The 16,129-nt window shown below is 45.9% G+C and overlaps 1 protein-coding gene across 13 annotated transcripts in view; it reads right to left on the reverse strand.

Moving 5' to 3' along the window:
* Positions 1-16,129, reverse strand: part of Septin6 (septin 6) — a 134,371-nt gene that overhangs the window by 43,957 nt on the left and 74,285 nt on the right. For all 13 annotated transcript variants that reach the window (XM_050121898.1, XM_050121901.1, XM_050121897.1 and 10 more), the window contains 2 exons: positions 15,075-15,189; positions 5,209-5,404 (listed from right to left, as the gene is read on the reverse strand). In XM_050121898.1, coding sequence (XP_049977855.1) covers positions 5,209-5,404; positions 15,075-15,189 — 311 coding nt within the window. The remainder of the gene's footprint in view (positions 1-5,208; positions 5,405-15,074; positions 15,190-16,129) is intronic.

The raw sequence follows: 16,129 nt of genomic DNA on the forward strand, positions 1-16,129 counted from the left end.
CTCATATTTCCCTTCACGGTCAATTATCTGGTCATCACTCATGGAACTGTAGAAGCTCTTCTTATGTCAAAATCCTTTCCTATTACATAGGTTACAAATATTTTTGTTCCATCTGTAGCTTGTTTTCACTTTTGCTTTATGGTATTTTATAGTTTGAAAAGTAAAATACGCCAGGCGGTGGTGGCACACGCCTTTAATCCCAGCACTTGGGAGGCAGAGACAAGCAGATCTCTGTGAGTTCGAGACCAGCCTGGTCTACAAAGCAAGTATCAGGACAGCTAGGACTGTCACACAGAGAAACCCTGTCTTGACAAACCAGAGAAAAAAGAAAAGTAAAATACTTTTTGAAAAAAAATGTTTTATTTTATCATTTTTATTTACATGTATGTGTTTGGGTATGTACATGTGAGTGTAAGTGTCTGCCACAGAGGCATAAGATCCCTTGGAGCTGGAGTTACAGGTGGTTACGAGTCACCTGATATAGGTGTCAAGAATCAAAGTTAGGTCCTTGGGAAGAGCATCATGTGCTCTTAACCATCAAGTCATCGCTCCAGCCCCAAACTACTTTTCCTCTAGTTAACTTGGACCTAACAAATCTTTCCTTCTGTGATTTTTAGACTTTATTTCACAACTCAAAAAGCTTTCTGTATTCCCAAAGTTATAAAAATATTCTCCGACATTTTCTCCTTATATTTTTAGAGTTTGTTTTTGGTCCAAGAAGAATCTATTTTTGTGGCAGTGTTTGTGTGGGAGGGTCTAGTTTTATGTTTTTCTAAATGGATGACCCATTTTCCCAGCGCCACTTCTTCAACAGACCATTCTGGCCCTGCTGACTTAGAGATGGGACAGTTCCATGCACACATGCATCTGTCCTTGTACTCACTTTCCTGTTCTATTGCCTTTGCCCTGTTCTGATGTCTGTATCTGTTCAGTATTCCCAACCCTCTTGATCAAGACCCTGTCCGCATGTGGAATGCCTTCAACTGAAAGGACTGTGAGAAATTTTATTGAAGACTTCCTAAAGAGAATACGCAGCCAAGTGTAACACTCAGATTGTGGCCCAGCTACTCAATTGACAAGGAGTAGGCTCTAAGTGATGCTTAACCAAGCAAGATTAGTGAAATAAGCAATCCTATAAAAAGAACAATAAAAGAGTGACTGGGGCCAGTGAGACGATGCCACAGAGCAAGGCACTTGCTACAGGGCTCGATGACATGAGTTTAAGCTCAGGGTCTCACATGGTGGAAGGACAGAAGTGACTCACCAAAGTAGTCCTCCAATCTCCGCACATATGCCGTGGCACCGGTATGGAGTATGTGTGCATGCCCATGCACACACAGTAAACAATTCATTAATGAGTAAATTGGGAGCATGGGGGTCATGGGAGAGGGTAGGAGGAGAGGAGGAAGGTAGGGGAGCAGACAAAAATGTATAGCTCAATAAAAACAATGAAAAAAAAAACCAACTTCTAGGGGCTGGAGAGATGGCTCAGAGGTTAAGAACACTGACTGCTCTTCCAGAGGTCCTGAGTTCAGTTCCCAGCAACCACATGGTGACTCACAGTCATCTGTAATGAGATCTGGTGCCCTCTTCTGGCCAGCAAACATACAGACAGATAGAACACTATACATAATAAATAAATAATTTTTTTAAAAAACCAACTATTTAATAAGTAAATGTAATTATTTCAAAAGAGAGGTGTCTTCCTTTTAGAATTTCACGTTTAAAAAAAAACAGAATTGGTTTCGGTTCTTGAAAAACTACATGTGCACTGGAGGTCAACAGTTTGGGCAGGGAAATGGGGGACAGATAGAGGAAAGGAAGGAGAACGAGAGGGAAAGCAAACTAAGAACATATGAAAAAGCCTTATGGAAAACTACTACTTTGCCGGCTAATTTCAAATAAAATTTTGGGCTGGAGAGATGGCTCGGGGGTTAAGAACACTTGCTGCTCTTGCAGAGGCCCTGGGTTTGGTTCCACTATCCAAGTGGCAGTTCACAACTGCCTGTACTTCCAGTTTCAGGGGCTCCCACACCCTCTTCTGGCTTCAAAGACATTTCATGAACATGGTGCACATATGTACAAGCAGGCAAAACATTCATGTGCATAAAGCAAAAATAAATTAAAATACAGTTTTTGAAAAAGTTTCAGCTGGAGACATGGCCTCAACAGTTAAGAACGCTCACTGCTCTCGCAGAGGACAAGTTCAGTTCCCAGCACCCGGTCTGAATGGTTCACACCCACCCGTGAGTCCAATTCCACAGGATCCGATGCCCTCTTCCGGTCTATGCAGGCACCAGTACTCACATGCACATCCATGTTGTGCAGGTGCACACATGCGTGCTCCCTGGACTGTGTTCGCACATACACACAAAATGAATTTTTTTTAAAAAAGAGCTTGAACAGAGGTAGGTTACACGGGTGGACAACGCTGCTCCTAGGGGACAATAGGCTAGGAGACAAAAACTCCAGTGCCCGGCACAACACACCTCTCTCTGAGTCACTGCTTTTGCAGGCCTCATAGGTTATCACCAATGTTCCTGGTTGCTCACCACAACTTAAGATTAAGACCTTCTTGCTAAAGAGATCACATTATTTTACTGGACACAGAGAAATCGATGTGGAAGTGACCTGAAAATGTCTACTGGCCAACTTCCATAGCGCTGGGAGGTGCTACCCAGGCCACTAGGGAACCAAGGACACCAGAGATCTTATCCACTGATCTGCCAGACAAGATGTGTAACTGCTACGGGGCAACTAACTACTTTCTGATTGGATCTGAGGCTGATCCACAAGATGGAATCCATGTCTGTTACTGTACATTTGGTCAGAAGCCTATGGTTGGGATAGTAACAATAGGTCAGAGGGGGGACCTGCTGCTGCTGTTTTACTGAAGGGACATCTTATCAAACCTCCTTCCAAATATTGATGTTTCTAGCCGTAGACCTGTGGTGCTCTCGCCGTTGCTCAGGGAGGCTCTTTCTGCAGCCGGCAGCCATTAGCACAGGGGCCCAGAACTTCTCAGACTGCTAATAAGTGACCGAGCGCTCAGCCCTAAATGGGACAGTTGCATCAACCCTCAACAATGGCACAGGGAACATCAAAGAAGACATGGAAGAATGTAAAAACTGGAGGATGGAGGGATGCTGTAAAATGCTGTCTTCTGTACACAAGAGTGCTATTGGACTCATAGGTCCCAAACAGCTGCAGTGATCTCCACAAGACCCGAGCAACAATATTCCAGCCCAGCAGGGAACAGGGCTCCTGAGGCCCTCCCCTAGCTGAGAAGCTACTGTGGATGAGGACAGCCTGGGCTACAGAGCAAGTTCCAGAGAGTGATACATAGAAAGACCTTGTCTCAAGCAAAACAAAATGAACAAAATCCCAAGTAAAACAAAACAACAACAATGAAACCAAAATCAGGCAACGATGGCACACGCCTTTAATCAGAGTGTCAGGGATGCAGAGGCAGGTGGATCTCTGTGAGTTTGAGGCCAGCCTGGTTAACAGAGTGAGATTCAGAACAGCCAGGACTGTTATGCAGAGAAACCCCTGTCTCAAAAAACAAAACAAAACAAAATACAAATGCAAGCTGGGTGTAGTGGTGAACTTTTAGTCCTAATAGTCAGGAGACAAAGGCAGGTGAATTTCTGAGAGTTCAAGGCCAGCCTGGATTTTATAGAGAGTTCCAGGCCAGCCAAAGATACATAGTGAGAACTTACTCAAAAAACAAATAAAACAACAACTCCTCTCCCCCAAAAAAAAGCCAAACCCAAGGGCTGGAGAAAGGGCTCAGCAGTCAAGAGTTTGTACTCCTTTTCCAAAGAACCCAAATTTGCTTCTCAACACCCACATCAGGCAGCTGGCAAACGCCTGCAGCTCCTGCTCCCGGGAATCTGGTGCCCTCTTGTGACCTCCACAGACACTTGCACTCACAGGCAGCACATACTCCACCCATGCATACACATGAACATGTACACATGCTTAAGAGTAGAATAAATCTTAAAAATAAAGGGCTGGGAAGAAGGCTCAGTGAGTAAAGCACATGCCACAAAAACATCTGAGTTTAGATCACCAGAACTCAGGAAAAGCTGGAGAAAGTGACACACATCTGTAATCCAAATGGTTTTACCTGGGATAGGAGGCAGAGATAGAATTCACTTTCTAGCTAGTCAGTCTGTCATATGCATAGAATAGCAACAACAGAAAAAACTCACCCTCCCAAACAAGACTAAAGGTGATAATTAACAGCTAAGAAGTTGACCTCTGACCTCCACACATGCACCGTGGGACATATACTGTGATACACACACCTGCACTTGCACAGACAAAGAGGTTTTTTTTTTTTTTTTTGATTTTTCGAGACAGGGTTTCTCTATGTAACAGTCTTAACTGTCCTAGAACTCTCTCTGTAGACCAGGTGGCCTCTAACTCACAGAGATCCACCTGCCTCTGCTCTCTGAGTACTGGGATTAAAGATGTGCACCACCACTTCCTGGCTTACAAACATTTTTTTTTAAAAAAGAAAAGACTGTTGAATGGGCCTTTCTGTGTGAGGGCCCTACCAGCTTTTCCTCCCCTGCCCTAGGCTTTATCATATCCTCGTCTCAGCCTCCTTCACCCCTCACACGCAACCTGAAGCCCCTACAACTTCTCCTGGCTCTCCTCCTTCCTCTTTGCTTAGACCTCCTTGGTCCCTCTTCCCAATCCCCCTCACACACCTGCTGACGTCACTGACATCCTGAGGCTTCTGAGAAAGCCTCTCTGGCTTCTGGGCATAGAACTGACTGTTCTTGTCCTTGTGGTCTCACTGCAGCCTGTCCTTTACTTCTCTGTACTCTGTCCTTCACAGGACATACTCCTCTCGGTGGAAGTTATTTGCTTAAGACAGGCCTTTCCCGTGAATGCCTTGCGAGCAGAGATTAAGCCATTCCTTTTAGATTATTAAAGTACCGGAGGGCCTGGCACAGGGCTGAACAGATTCAAGGCTCCACACCCTTGTATTAGAAAGACACCCCTCTTTTGGCAAAGTATATGGAGGGGCACAGTTGTTATAGACAGGGCCCCTCCAATGACGCCCTGTTTACAAGCTGCCTGCCCACGTCATTCTAGTGAGACAGGCTGGGCCCCAGAGTCTGTGTTCTCTCCAAAACTCCCATGGTAAGCCCCTCTCCTCCGTTCACCTTCCCACCCCTCTGCTTTCCTTACCTGTCCTCTTTGTTGATCTGGTCCCCAAAGCCCACGGTGCTCACAATCGTGAGCTTCAGCCCCACGTTGCTCTCCTGGAGGTCATAGGTATTGGACTGGAGCTGAACACCTGGCTGTGTGTGGGTGGCCGGCTCCCCCTCAAACTTGGTGTTGAACAGGGTATCCATGAGGGTGGACTTGCCCAAGCCTGTCTCCCCTGAAAAGCAAAAGATATTGCACGGTGACTACGTAGCCACATGCATGTACGAAGGAAGAAGTGTATACTATAGCACTGAGCCGGGCGGTGGTGGCGCTCGCCTTTAATCCCAGCACTCGGGAGGCAGAGGCAGGCGGATCTCTGTGAGTTCGAGACCAGCCTGGTCTACAAGAGCTAGTTCCGGGACAGGCTCCAAAGCCACAGAGAAACCCTGTCTCGAAAAACCAAAAAAAAAAAAGAAAAAGAAAACCATGTAGAAGTACATAGGATATAGAACATCAGTTACAAGACAAAGGAAAGCACAGACAGGCCAGCCGCAGACAGCTCACAATCCTAGAGAAATTTCCACTTTAGCCTTCATATTTTTTTTCTGTTATTTGAAGCTTTACCTTGAGCATACATTGCTTTTAGAGGCAGAGAAAGAAATGCTATATGCACAGATAGAGGGGTATAATTATCTCTAAAAATAGCCTGTAAAGAAATATAATATACTTTTATTAATGCTTATCTCTGGGTGGTGCGCTTATGTATAGGTTTCATTTTTCTTTAGTTTTTCTGTATTTTTGAAGTAGAACATGTAAAAAAATAACAGTTGTTAAATAAATACCCCCTCCTCTCGTGCCCTGCTTCAGGTTCTGCCAGGCCTAACCAGTGTTCAGTTCCACAGATGTCACAGTTCTGTGTCCTAAGTGGGGAGACTGTCTCTAACCTTGGCTTCTCCCAGCCTACAAGACCTTTCAATGAGACCATTTTTTTTTTTTTTTTTTTTTTTTAGTTTTTCGAGACAGGGTTTCTCTGTGGCTTTGGAGCCTGTCCTGGAACTAGCTCTGTAGATCAGGCTGGTCTCGAACTCACAGAGATCCGCCTGCCTCTGCCTCCCGAGTGCTGGGATTAAAGGCGTGCACCACCATCGCCCGGCTAGTGAGACCATTTTTTATCTACCGAGGAATGAACTTAAGCCACAAGTTCTTACATTTCAAACAAACATTTGTTTGCTTAGCTAACATGTCAGCTGTGTGACACTAATGAAATCCAGCCACTAGAATTTTACACTTGGGCGATGAATAGGGGAAGGGTTATGGTGGACTAGTAAAGGTTTGGGGAAGTTACTCCTGGGACACTAGAGGATGCCAAACCACGGCCTAGAACCAAGGAGTCTTTGGAGAATCAGGCATCACAATCACACATTGGAGAGAAGCTAGCGTCACGGCCTTCGGCAGGAATCTGATATGAAGCCACAGCTGGGCTAGGCACTAGAACTCCTTCGAACCATCTCTATGGCTTCAGATTGTATTTGGCTCCTCATCCTACTCCAAGTGAATCGGAAATATTAGGACTAAAAGTCAGGAGCTAAGGCTGGAGATGTAGCTCAGCGAATGGAGTGAGGCTTAGTATAACTGAAGCCAGCATTGAAGGAACTGAGCAAGGTGCCACCCAGATCTGTAATCCGAGCACTCGAGAAACGGAGGCGGAGGCAGATAAGAAGGGTCAAATCAACCTCTGTTCGATACTGGGTTTGAGACCAGCCTGGTCTTTAAGTCAATAATTAGAAACAGGCTTGGCGGAGCTGGAGAGATGGCTCAGTGGTTAAGAGCATTGCCTGCTCTTCCAAAGGTCCTGAGTTCAATTCCCAGCAACCACATGGTGGCTCACAACCATCTGTAAAGAGGTCTGGCGCCCTCTTCTGGCCTTCAGGCATACACACAGACAGAATATTGTACACATAATAAATAAATAAATATTAAAAAAAAAAAAAGAAACAGGCTTGGCAAGGTGGTACTTGCCCTTAATCCCCAAACTTGAAAGACACGGGTAGGTGGATCTAAATTCAAGGCCAGCCTGGCTTACAGAGTAAATTCAAAGACAGCCAGGGGTACTTAGCTAGACCCTATCTCAAACAAACAAACAAAGTCAATGACCTTGGACCATTCTTTGAAACTCCTCAGACCACACAACCTTTTTTTCCTAGCTTCCATTCTTCTTCTCCTACCTCTTCCCAACCAAGGAGAGACTGTGTGACCTTTGACTTATCCTCATGGTTGGACTTAGGTTTACTCTGGGTAATTTCTAGCCTGGCAAAAGTCCCCGGATACCAACAGTACACATTTGCAGGCAGAGCATAGAGCTGCATGATGGGGAATCAAAGCTGCCCCCTTTCTCCCTATCCGCTCAGTGTGTGGAGCTATGAATCTTCCAAACTCCTCTTATCCTAAACAATGACCTATAAAAAATTTACCTATATAATGAGAGCTTTCAAGTTAGCCTGCTTCCCAAGGTCTGCAGCCCTGTTTCTTAGCCAGGCATAACTGTGAGGTGAATGGCCAGGGTATACAGAAATCCTCACACAGACTGTGTTTCCAACCAGGGTCTGCTATATCCATCAGGGACAACAATTTTCTTAAGAAGAGGCCCCTTTTTGTCCTTCCCTAAAGAAAGTAATCGGGTCCCAAGAAAGTCTGGTACAGCGAGGTCTTTGTCATGGGAGGTGGCAGACTCAGGCATGCGGGAGAATACAGCACCCATTACCCCACCAAAGAAGTGGCACAGCTCACCTGCAATCAGGGCCAGAACCTCTGATGTGGGAATGCAAGGACGGCTGCCATGCTCCAACTCAACTTCCCTGTGGACACCCATGTGTTTCAGGCGCATTTCGTCTAGTTTTCTCTTATGTCTAATGGGTTTCCCATGTACAGCCTCAACTTCATCCTCTTTGTCCCTTGAGTTCATAACTGCTGCCCCCGGCCAGCGGCAGGCTCCAATCGCCCCAGCCCTCCAGAATGGGCACACTGCCTCCACATCCTAGAAATTCCCAGAGAATCCTCTGTATCCTTGACAGTGCCTGGAGAGAGCCCTGCTTGGAAGGTCTCAGGAGCAGTTCTACAGTGCCCAGGACACACCCTGTTTGCACAGCTGGAGAAATGGGGGCTGGGTGGTGTAGGCCCAGCAGCAGGGAGGACCGGCAAGGAAACTGACCACCCAGATGCCTGCCAGCAACAGAAAGGGCTGTGGCAACTAGATGTTAAATAATGAAGGTCTGGGAGAGAAGGAAGAACTCCCATGTCTAGGGAATTGCAATAAATGTAGGCATTAGAAGAAGGCAGAAAACGCAACCAGCTCCTCCGGAGACTCTTGGATGCTTCTGCTCTCAGTTGCCATCAAGGGGGACCTGGAGCTGGAGGGACATCCTCTCTCGATGGCTGACACAGATTCAGCCTGAGACTAGAATGCTGTCGCCTTGGGCTCACTAGGAAATGTGTCTGGGGAAATGACACGTAGTCTAACTGGGATCAGGTCAGCAGATTCCATCATGCTTCAGCAAGAAGGTAGGAACTTGGCAACTGGCTTCCAGCAGGAAACTCAATGAGTCCCAAGGGCTCAATTTCCCTCCCCTTCTCCCCAGCCCTCCCAGAGCGTGTCACAATGGAGAGCAGGGGTTCTTAACTCTTTGAACTCTTGTTCTTCCTCTCACTTGGCTTATTGTTGACATTGTACTGGAAACAACAATTTTTTAAAATAACAGGGGCTGGAGAGACGGCCCAGTGATTAAGCACTAGCTGCTTTTGCAGAAGACTTGGGTTTAGTTTCCAACATGCACATGGCAGCTCACAGCTGGCTGTAACTCCAGTTCCAGGGGGACCAAAACTGTCTTCTGGTCTCCTCAGACACTGGACATGCATGTAGTACTCAAATGTACATGTAAGCAAACATTCATACATGTAAAATAAGTAAATGTCCTTTTTAAACAATTTAAATTTGCTAGGTGGTGGTGACGTACACTTTTAATCCCAGCACTCTGGTGGCAGAGGCAGGAAAATCTCTGAGTTTGAGGCCAGCCTGGTCTACAAAGCAAGTTCCAGGACAACCAGGGCTACACAGAGAAACCCTGTCTCGAAAGAAAGAAAGAAAGAAAGAAAGAAAGAAAGAAAGAAAGAAAGAAAGAAAGAAAGAAAGAAAGAGGAAGTAAGAGAGATAAATCTTTCATATGCTACCTACTACTATGTTGCCATGTGACAAAATCTCAGCCCTGTCCCCAGTCTGGGTTCTAGTCTTCTTTCCTGTAAAAGGGGAAGGTTGGAGAACAACAGCGGGTCTTTTTGTCTGGGAAGGGAGTGGTTTGGCATAGTTTTGAGGTGAGCTCTCCTTCAGCCTCCCAGGTGCTGGAACTTCTAGGCATCCACCAATAGCATTGGCTTATAGCACATTTATGTGCTCTCTGCCAAGATGGCCATGAATAAATATACAGTTTCTTTTCTTTTATGTAGGGCTGCGGATGGAACGAAGGGCCTCACACATTTGAGGCAAGCGCTCAACTACTGAAGCCTACCCTCAACCTCCATAGGGTGTATTTATTCCTTACAGCAAGTTTATAAGGTAGACACTATGGTTTTGTCTTTTTCATTTTAGTGCTGGGAATGGAGTCCAGGGACTCAAAGTCCACCAGGTTAAACAAGAGCTCTACCCCTGGCTGTGCACGGTGACACCAAGAAGCAGAGGCTTCTGTGAGTTCCAGGCCAGCCTGGGCTACAAAATGAGACCCTGTCTCAAACAAACAAACAAACAAAAAAAAATGAACAAGCAAAAAAAAAAAAAAAAAAGGTCTAACCCTGAACTGTAACCCAGTGAGCCCCTAGACACAATTCACCCTTAATTTATAGTCAGGTTAACCAAGTCGAATTTGCAAGTTCCTCCTCCTCCTCTCTGGACCCAGATTTCCTCCTTTATATACTGTAGAGGAAATGACTGTCCAAGGTCACAAACTAATCCACAGCAGAGCCAGTATTTTCATGGAGGCAGGATAGTAGCCAATGCTTTGAACCAATACAGTCTAGTGAAGCCACAAGTATGACCTATTGGTTCATTTAGTCGCTCAACAAGTATTTACAAAGCCTCTGTCTGATCACAGCCTGATACAATTACAGTGGCTGAAATCACAGCAAAGAACAAGATGGCCACAGTCCGTGTTAGCTTGGAGAGAGAGGTCTCTCTCAGCTGTAAATGGTGGAACAAGCCAAGAGAAAATGCCACTGAGTTCGACAGGGAGGTGTCCAAAAGGAAACACTCCAGGAACTAGAGTTGGCCATGGGAGTCTTTGGAGAGGGACAAGGTCATGCCTGGCTATGCGACCTTGTCCTTTCTCTTTCCTGTTCTTGCTGGGACCTGACAGACTGTGGTGTGTTTCAGCCAGCACATGCAGTTTCCTGTGCCTCTTCCCCAACTCGTGTTCTGTGACATCGAAAGCTTAAAACTTGCTACGGTGGAAATAACGACACTATGCAAATCGGTGGATGCCACAAACCATGGGACTGTTTTCTCCCGTGGTGCCTTGTTAGCCAGTGACCGACCACTATGGCAGCTTAAGGCTAACACCTGCCTTTCCCAGAGATAGAGGAACGGAACATTAGCCTGACCTTCATAGACTAATAGCTACCCTTTGCATACCTCTTGCAGTAAAGTCTCAATTCTGCTTGTCCTGAGTGTGTTTTCCAAGTTCAACAGAGCCCAGTTGAGCCTGGAATCCTGAGCAGCTTCAAAGTAAATATTATCATTATGAGCCGTGTTCTTCATGGCCATTAGCACTGCCAGCACATTTAGAGGGGTAAAGTCTCTTTGGGGCTCTTTCCCCGCAGTACAAAGCACCAGGTCCCAGAACATTGGTATTACCTGCACAGGTGTATCTCTCTCTCTCTCTCTCTCTCTCTCTCTCTCTCTCTCTCTCTCTCTCATTGTATTTTGTTTGTTTGTTTGGTTCAAGACAGGGTTTCTCTGTGTAACAGCCTGGAACTAGCTCTTGTGATGTAGGTGGGTCTTCTTTCTATGTGTTGCTTTCATTGGTTAATTAATAAAGAAACTGCTTGGCCTGAACATAGGTGGGTGGAATAGACAGAACAGAACGCTGGGAAGAAGGGAAGTGAGGCAGTCACCATGCCTCTCCTCTCTGAGACAGAAACAGGTTAAGATCTTTCCTGGTAAGCCACCACCTCGTGGTGCTACATAGATTACTAAATATGGGTTAAAGCAAGATGTGAAAATTAGCCAATAAGAGGCTGAAACTAATGGGCCAAGCAGTGTTTAAATGAATACAGTTTCCGTGTAATTATTTTGGGTAAAGCTAGCTGGTGGCCGGGAGCTGGGCAGAAGGAAGTGGCCCGCAGCTCCTTCTACACTCTTGCAGACCAGGCTGGCCTAGAACTCACAGAGATCCACCTACCTCTGCCTCCCAAGTGCTGGGATTAAAGGAGTGTGCCACCACAACCCACAACCTGGCCTCAGGTTTTTCTTTTGAGGCCTCCTATAAGGATGTTTACAGTCACAGGGTACTCAAAATCTCCAAAGCTAAGGGGTTGGGATATGATTTTTGATGGGGTGAGGTTGAGGGAATGTTACCTTGCTTGGTAACTACTGTCAACCTTAGAGAACCTATGAGACTGAGGTCATATATGCTCACATCTTTATGCTTAGCTAAAAGTCATAATAATCATGGATGGAAATTATTGGCACAGTCAATTTATTGCACTCTAATTTAGGTTCTGGATTCATAAAAATTCTCTTTCCCTCCTCTCTCAATTTCAACAAACACACATGCACTTAGGCCCACATAAATGTACAACACTTTGCTGGGTGTGGGCAGAAGATCAGCGGGGCAGCATCAAGATAGACAATAATGTTAAAAAAAAAAAAAAACCTGCCCTAGCTCTCCGAGTAGCTCTCAAGGCTAGCACTGCCATAATTTGATGCTAAAAATACTTCAGGTAAACAATTTCTGGAACCAAACAGAAGCATTTTCAAACAGTCACCAAGGAGGTAAATGTGACAGTCACATTACTAGGCATAAGAACACAGTCTCTAAAATTCCTGCAGGAGTAATGATCACCTTCAGTAACCTCACCGTGGACTCTGGGCCAAGTCCGTGACAGTTCACAGCACTATAGCTGGGCTGAGATGGCAGTCTCAGAGTCACTTGTGACCTTGATGCAAGTTGAGGGTTCCCTGAGCCATGGCAAGGTTATGAATACAGCAAGAGAATGGGATGCACACACTTTAGGCGTCTTTTGACCCAGTATAGGGACTAGTTTATCTAATGGGCCTATCTATGGGCATTACAGGAGGGCAGCCATTTCCTTGAGCTTGAGAAGCAGAGAGAACAAAAAGATCCCTGACTCCTTGGGGATGAAAGGGTCTTTGTTTCTTCCCTCCCTTCCGTTCTGAGAGAGTCTGCCCCAGCCCCTTCAGCAGCTTCATGCCATCAGGTGCATGTATGCAGAAGCGCTGCAGACAGCAAAAAATACCCTGGTGGGAACGTGAGTTGACTAGCCCGCTCACTTCGTCTTGATCGTGGCTGCCTCAGCCTGCGGGGCCCCGAGGACTCTTAAGATTCCTATGAGACATTTCCCTACACTTTGTCATCCGAGTGTCATTCTGAGTCACAGGGCTTTGTCAGGCCAGTCTACTGCTCTAGTTTGAAAGGTTGCTTATGGTGGGCTTGTCATTTTGCTTTCGTCTCCATTTTCAGCACAGGTCATACGGCATTCTGGGAGGAATGCCAAGGGAATCTGGTATGTGTGTGCACTGGGATATTTCAGTCATCAAATATTGTGTGAAATAAGTTGGCCATTAGCCAAAGATTGATCTTGTTAGCTAAACAGAAATTTGGTAGTGCCCATATTAGACGGGATGGCATTTGTTCTTGAGGTTGATGCCCTGTCTCGCATTTATTGTCTATCCCTATCCTAATTAACACCTAAACATGACTGCGAGTTAGACTGGGCAACCTCTGTGCAGACTCTAAGGCCTCTGATGTGTAATTCCACAAAGCACATATTTTTGTCTCATAGGCTCCAAAGCTGATCCATGGGAATGAGTCACTTTTGCTAGTGAGTGAGCCTCGCTGACTGCCTGTCACCCATATTTAGAAGTGACCTTATTGCTCTGTTTGTCCTTACAAGTACAGTGAATTCCCTACAGGGAATGACCTGGTAAGGAGTACTGGAAATAGAGGAGAAAAAAAAAAAAACAAGAAAATGAATGACTTCAAAAAATTTCGTTGGGTGGTGGCGGCGTACACCTTTAATCCCAGCACTCGGGAGGCAGAGGCAGGTGGATCTCTGTGAGTTCGAGGCCAGCCTGGTCTTCAGAGCAAGTTCCAGGACCGGCTCCAAAACTACACAGAGAAACCTTGCCTCGAAAAATCAAAAGAAATTTTTTTTGAAGATCTTTATTTGTTTGTTTATTCAAGACAAGGTCTTATCATGCAGCCAATCTTACACTCAAATTCACAATCCTCTTCCTTTGGCCTCCTAAGTGCTGGGGTTATAGATCTATACCACCACATCCAGCAGAAAAAAGAAATTTTCAGTGCATTAAACAGTAAAGCATATAATTCAGTGGTAGTTTGAATCGATGATGTGAACGAGTTCCCTAGATGCTCTATACAAAAATAAGAGAAGGAAATAATCAGAAGCCTGCAAGTGTTCCAGCCAGTGTGAAAATAGGCTTTATTATGGTATTTATGTGACCATTATGGTTCAGAAGGAGGTCGGTGAAAATATGCAGGTATACTTCTCTTTCACTGTGGGGTGAAAATTACATGTTACCACCGTGTTTGTAAATTGGGGATTTTTAAGGTTGCAAAACACATTCTTAAAGAATGACAAGATACTATTGTCCCTCATGTTTGTTTGATGGTACTCAATGGTTTACAAAGCACTTTCGTGGTCTCAGGGGCTGTTGCTGACAGTGCTTAGAGGCAGTGGGAGGAACAAGAGGTCAGCCAGGCCTATAGCCCTGCTTTATGGCCCTGCCAGTTCTTCCATGTAGCCTCAGGTAAGTCCCTTGTCCCCCTCAATTCTCCTCTCCATGAGCATGAGGATACTATTCTTAGGCTTCACTGTGCAGCCTGGGGGCCAGAAGAACTAACGTGAGAACCTGTTGAAAAGTCTAGCAAATGCTTCCTGTGGGCTCAATGCATTCGTTCACTTGACAAATATTATCACTCTGCTGGGCTGTGATGGGCACATCAAGTGGGCTAAAACAATGCCTCCCCATACAGGTATGCTGGTGTGTGACCGTGGCCCCGACACTCGGGAAGCTAAGGTAGGAGGACTGAAAATTAAGGACTAGCTTGGGAGACTTGTGAGGTCCATGCCAGCCTAGGCCACATAATGAGACTCTGTCTTAAACCATAACAAAATAAAGGCCAGCAGGCAGAGATACAGGTAGGGGAATAAAAGATCTTTGTTCACAGCTGTGTGATTCCTACACTGGCGTTCCAACTGTACCAAGCCCACACAACCTGCAGAGACCCGGCCAACTACCCGCCACTGGAAGGCGGGCATCTTTTTCCTCAGCCATCCTCTCCCTCCCAGTTCTGTCCTGGTTCTCATCTTCTGCCGTCGAAAAGGACCTGACAGCAGCAACCGAGCCAGCCAGCCCCCCTTAACAAAATTTTCCACTGAGTCTCAACAAAGCTCTGTTTTTTTCCCCCAAGGTATGGCCTCCGATTCTGGTCTGGGCAGAGGGGGAAAAAATAAACAAAGGGATAGGAGGAGGAGGAGGGGCGAGTCTGCTACTAGACAAGAATGACACATTATTTAACCTAATTACCTGCAAAGCCACATCGAGCCATTAAGGACCTATATCCTGTAATAGAGTTTCCTGCCATGGAAATACTCACCCACACACAGGATGTTGAAGCAGAAGCCCTGGCTGACTGACTTATTCACCAGCTGGTCAGGCAAGCTGTCAAACCCCACATGTCCAGCCAGGGGGACAGTTCGGCAACCTTCGCCCTAATTTGGAAAGAGAGGGAGGAAAGAAGATGACAGTGTGCTTAAAAGCCATTTGGGTCTCTACAGTCCATCCACACACACTCTGTCCTGTGTCAGGAAGTAGCAACCACAAAGGCCCAATGTGTCATCTCTTCCCTCAACCACACCCCCAACACACACACACACACACACACACACACACACACACACTTCAAAGCCACATGGCCCATCAGCTTGGAAATCATGGATGTTTGAGTCCAGGCATCCAGTAGGTTAAGGGATAAATACCACTATACTTCTAGACGGAACAAAGGATGTGGGTCGCTTGCCCAGGCTGGCACTGGATGTGCCAAACTTGGATGAAAGCTCAACTTAATCACCTAGAGGCCAGGGAGCCTCGCTGAGACTCGGTTTCCTTGCACGTCTATCATATGAGACGGTATGATGTATTTTAGAGGTGACGAGAGGAGAAAATCTGTTCATCAATGCCTATAAGGAACTTAATATGTGTACACACATTCCATAGATATTCCAAAGCCCTTGGACACCAGTGAATCTTCTTTCTCGGACCCTTTGGCGACCTACCAAGGTGGTACAGCAGCGAGGTTAAGAGCACAGATTTGGGCAGGCAAGGTGGCTCAGTGGGTAAATGTGCTTGCTGCCAAGACTAATGACGTCAGTTTGACACCTGGAACTCACACGGCGGAAGGAGAGAATCAGTTCCCGTAGGTTACCCTCTGACCTCCCCACTCGTGTGATACCAGCACACACACACACACACACACACACACACACACACACACACACTGTAAAACTAATTCTTAAAGTACAGACTTTTGAATCAGGCAACTCTGAGTCAGAGGCCAACTTCTGCAGTTCAACCTCTAACAAGCTGCTTAACCCTCAGTCTGTCCCTTACAAAGCCAGGAATTAGTAGTTAATGTGAGATTGTACAGGTCAT

The sequence above is a fragment of the Alexandromys fortis genome, unplaced genomic scaffold (genome assembly GCF_014885135.2).
Source record: "Alexandromys fortis isolate MF-2015 unplaced genomic scaffold, M_Fortis_MF-2015_v1.1 scaffold_189, whole genome shotgun sequence".
In the NCBI taxonomy this organism is placed as follows: domain Eukaryota; kingdom Metazoa; phylum Chordata; class Mammalia; order Rodentia; family Cricetidae; genus Alexandromys; species Alexandromys fortis.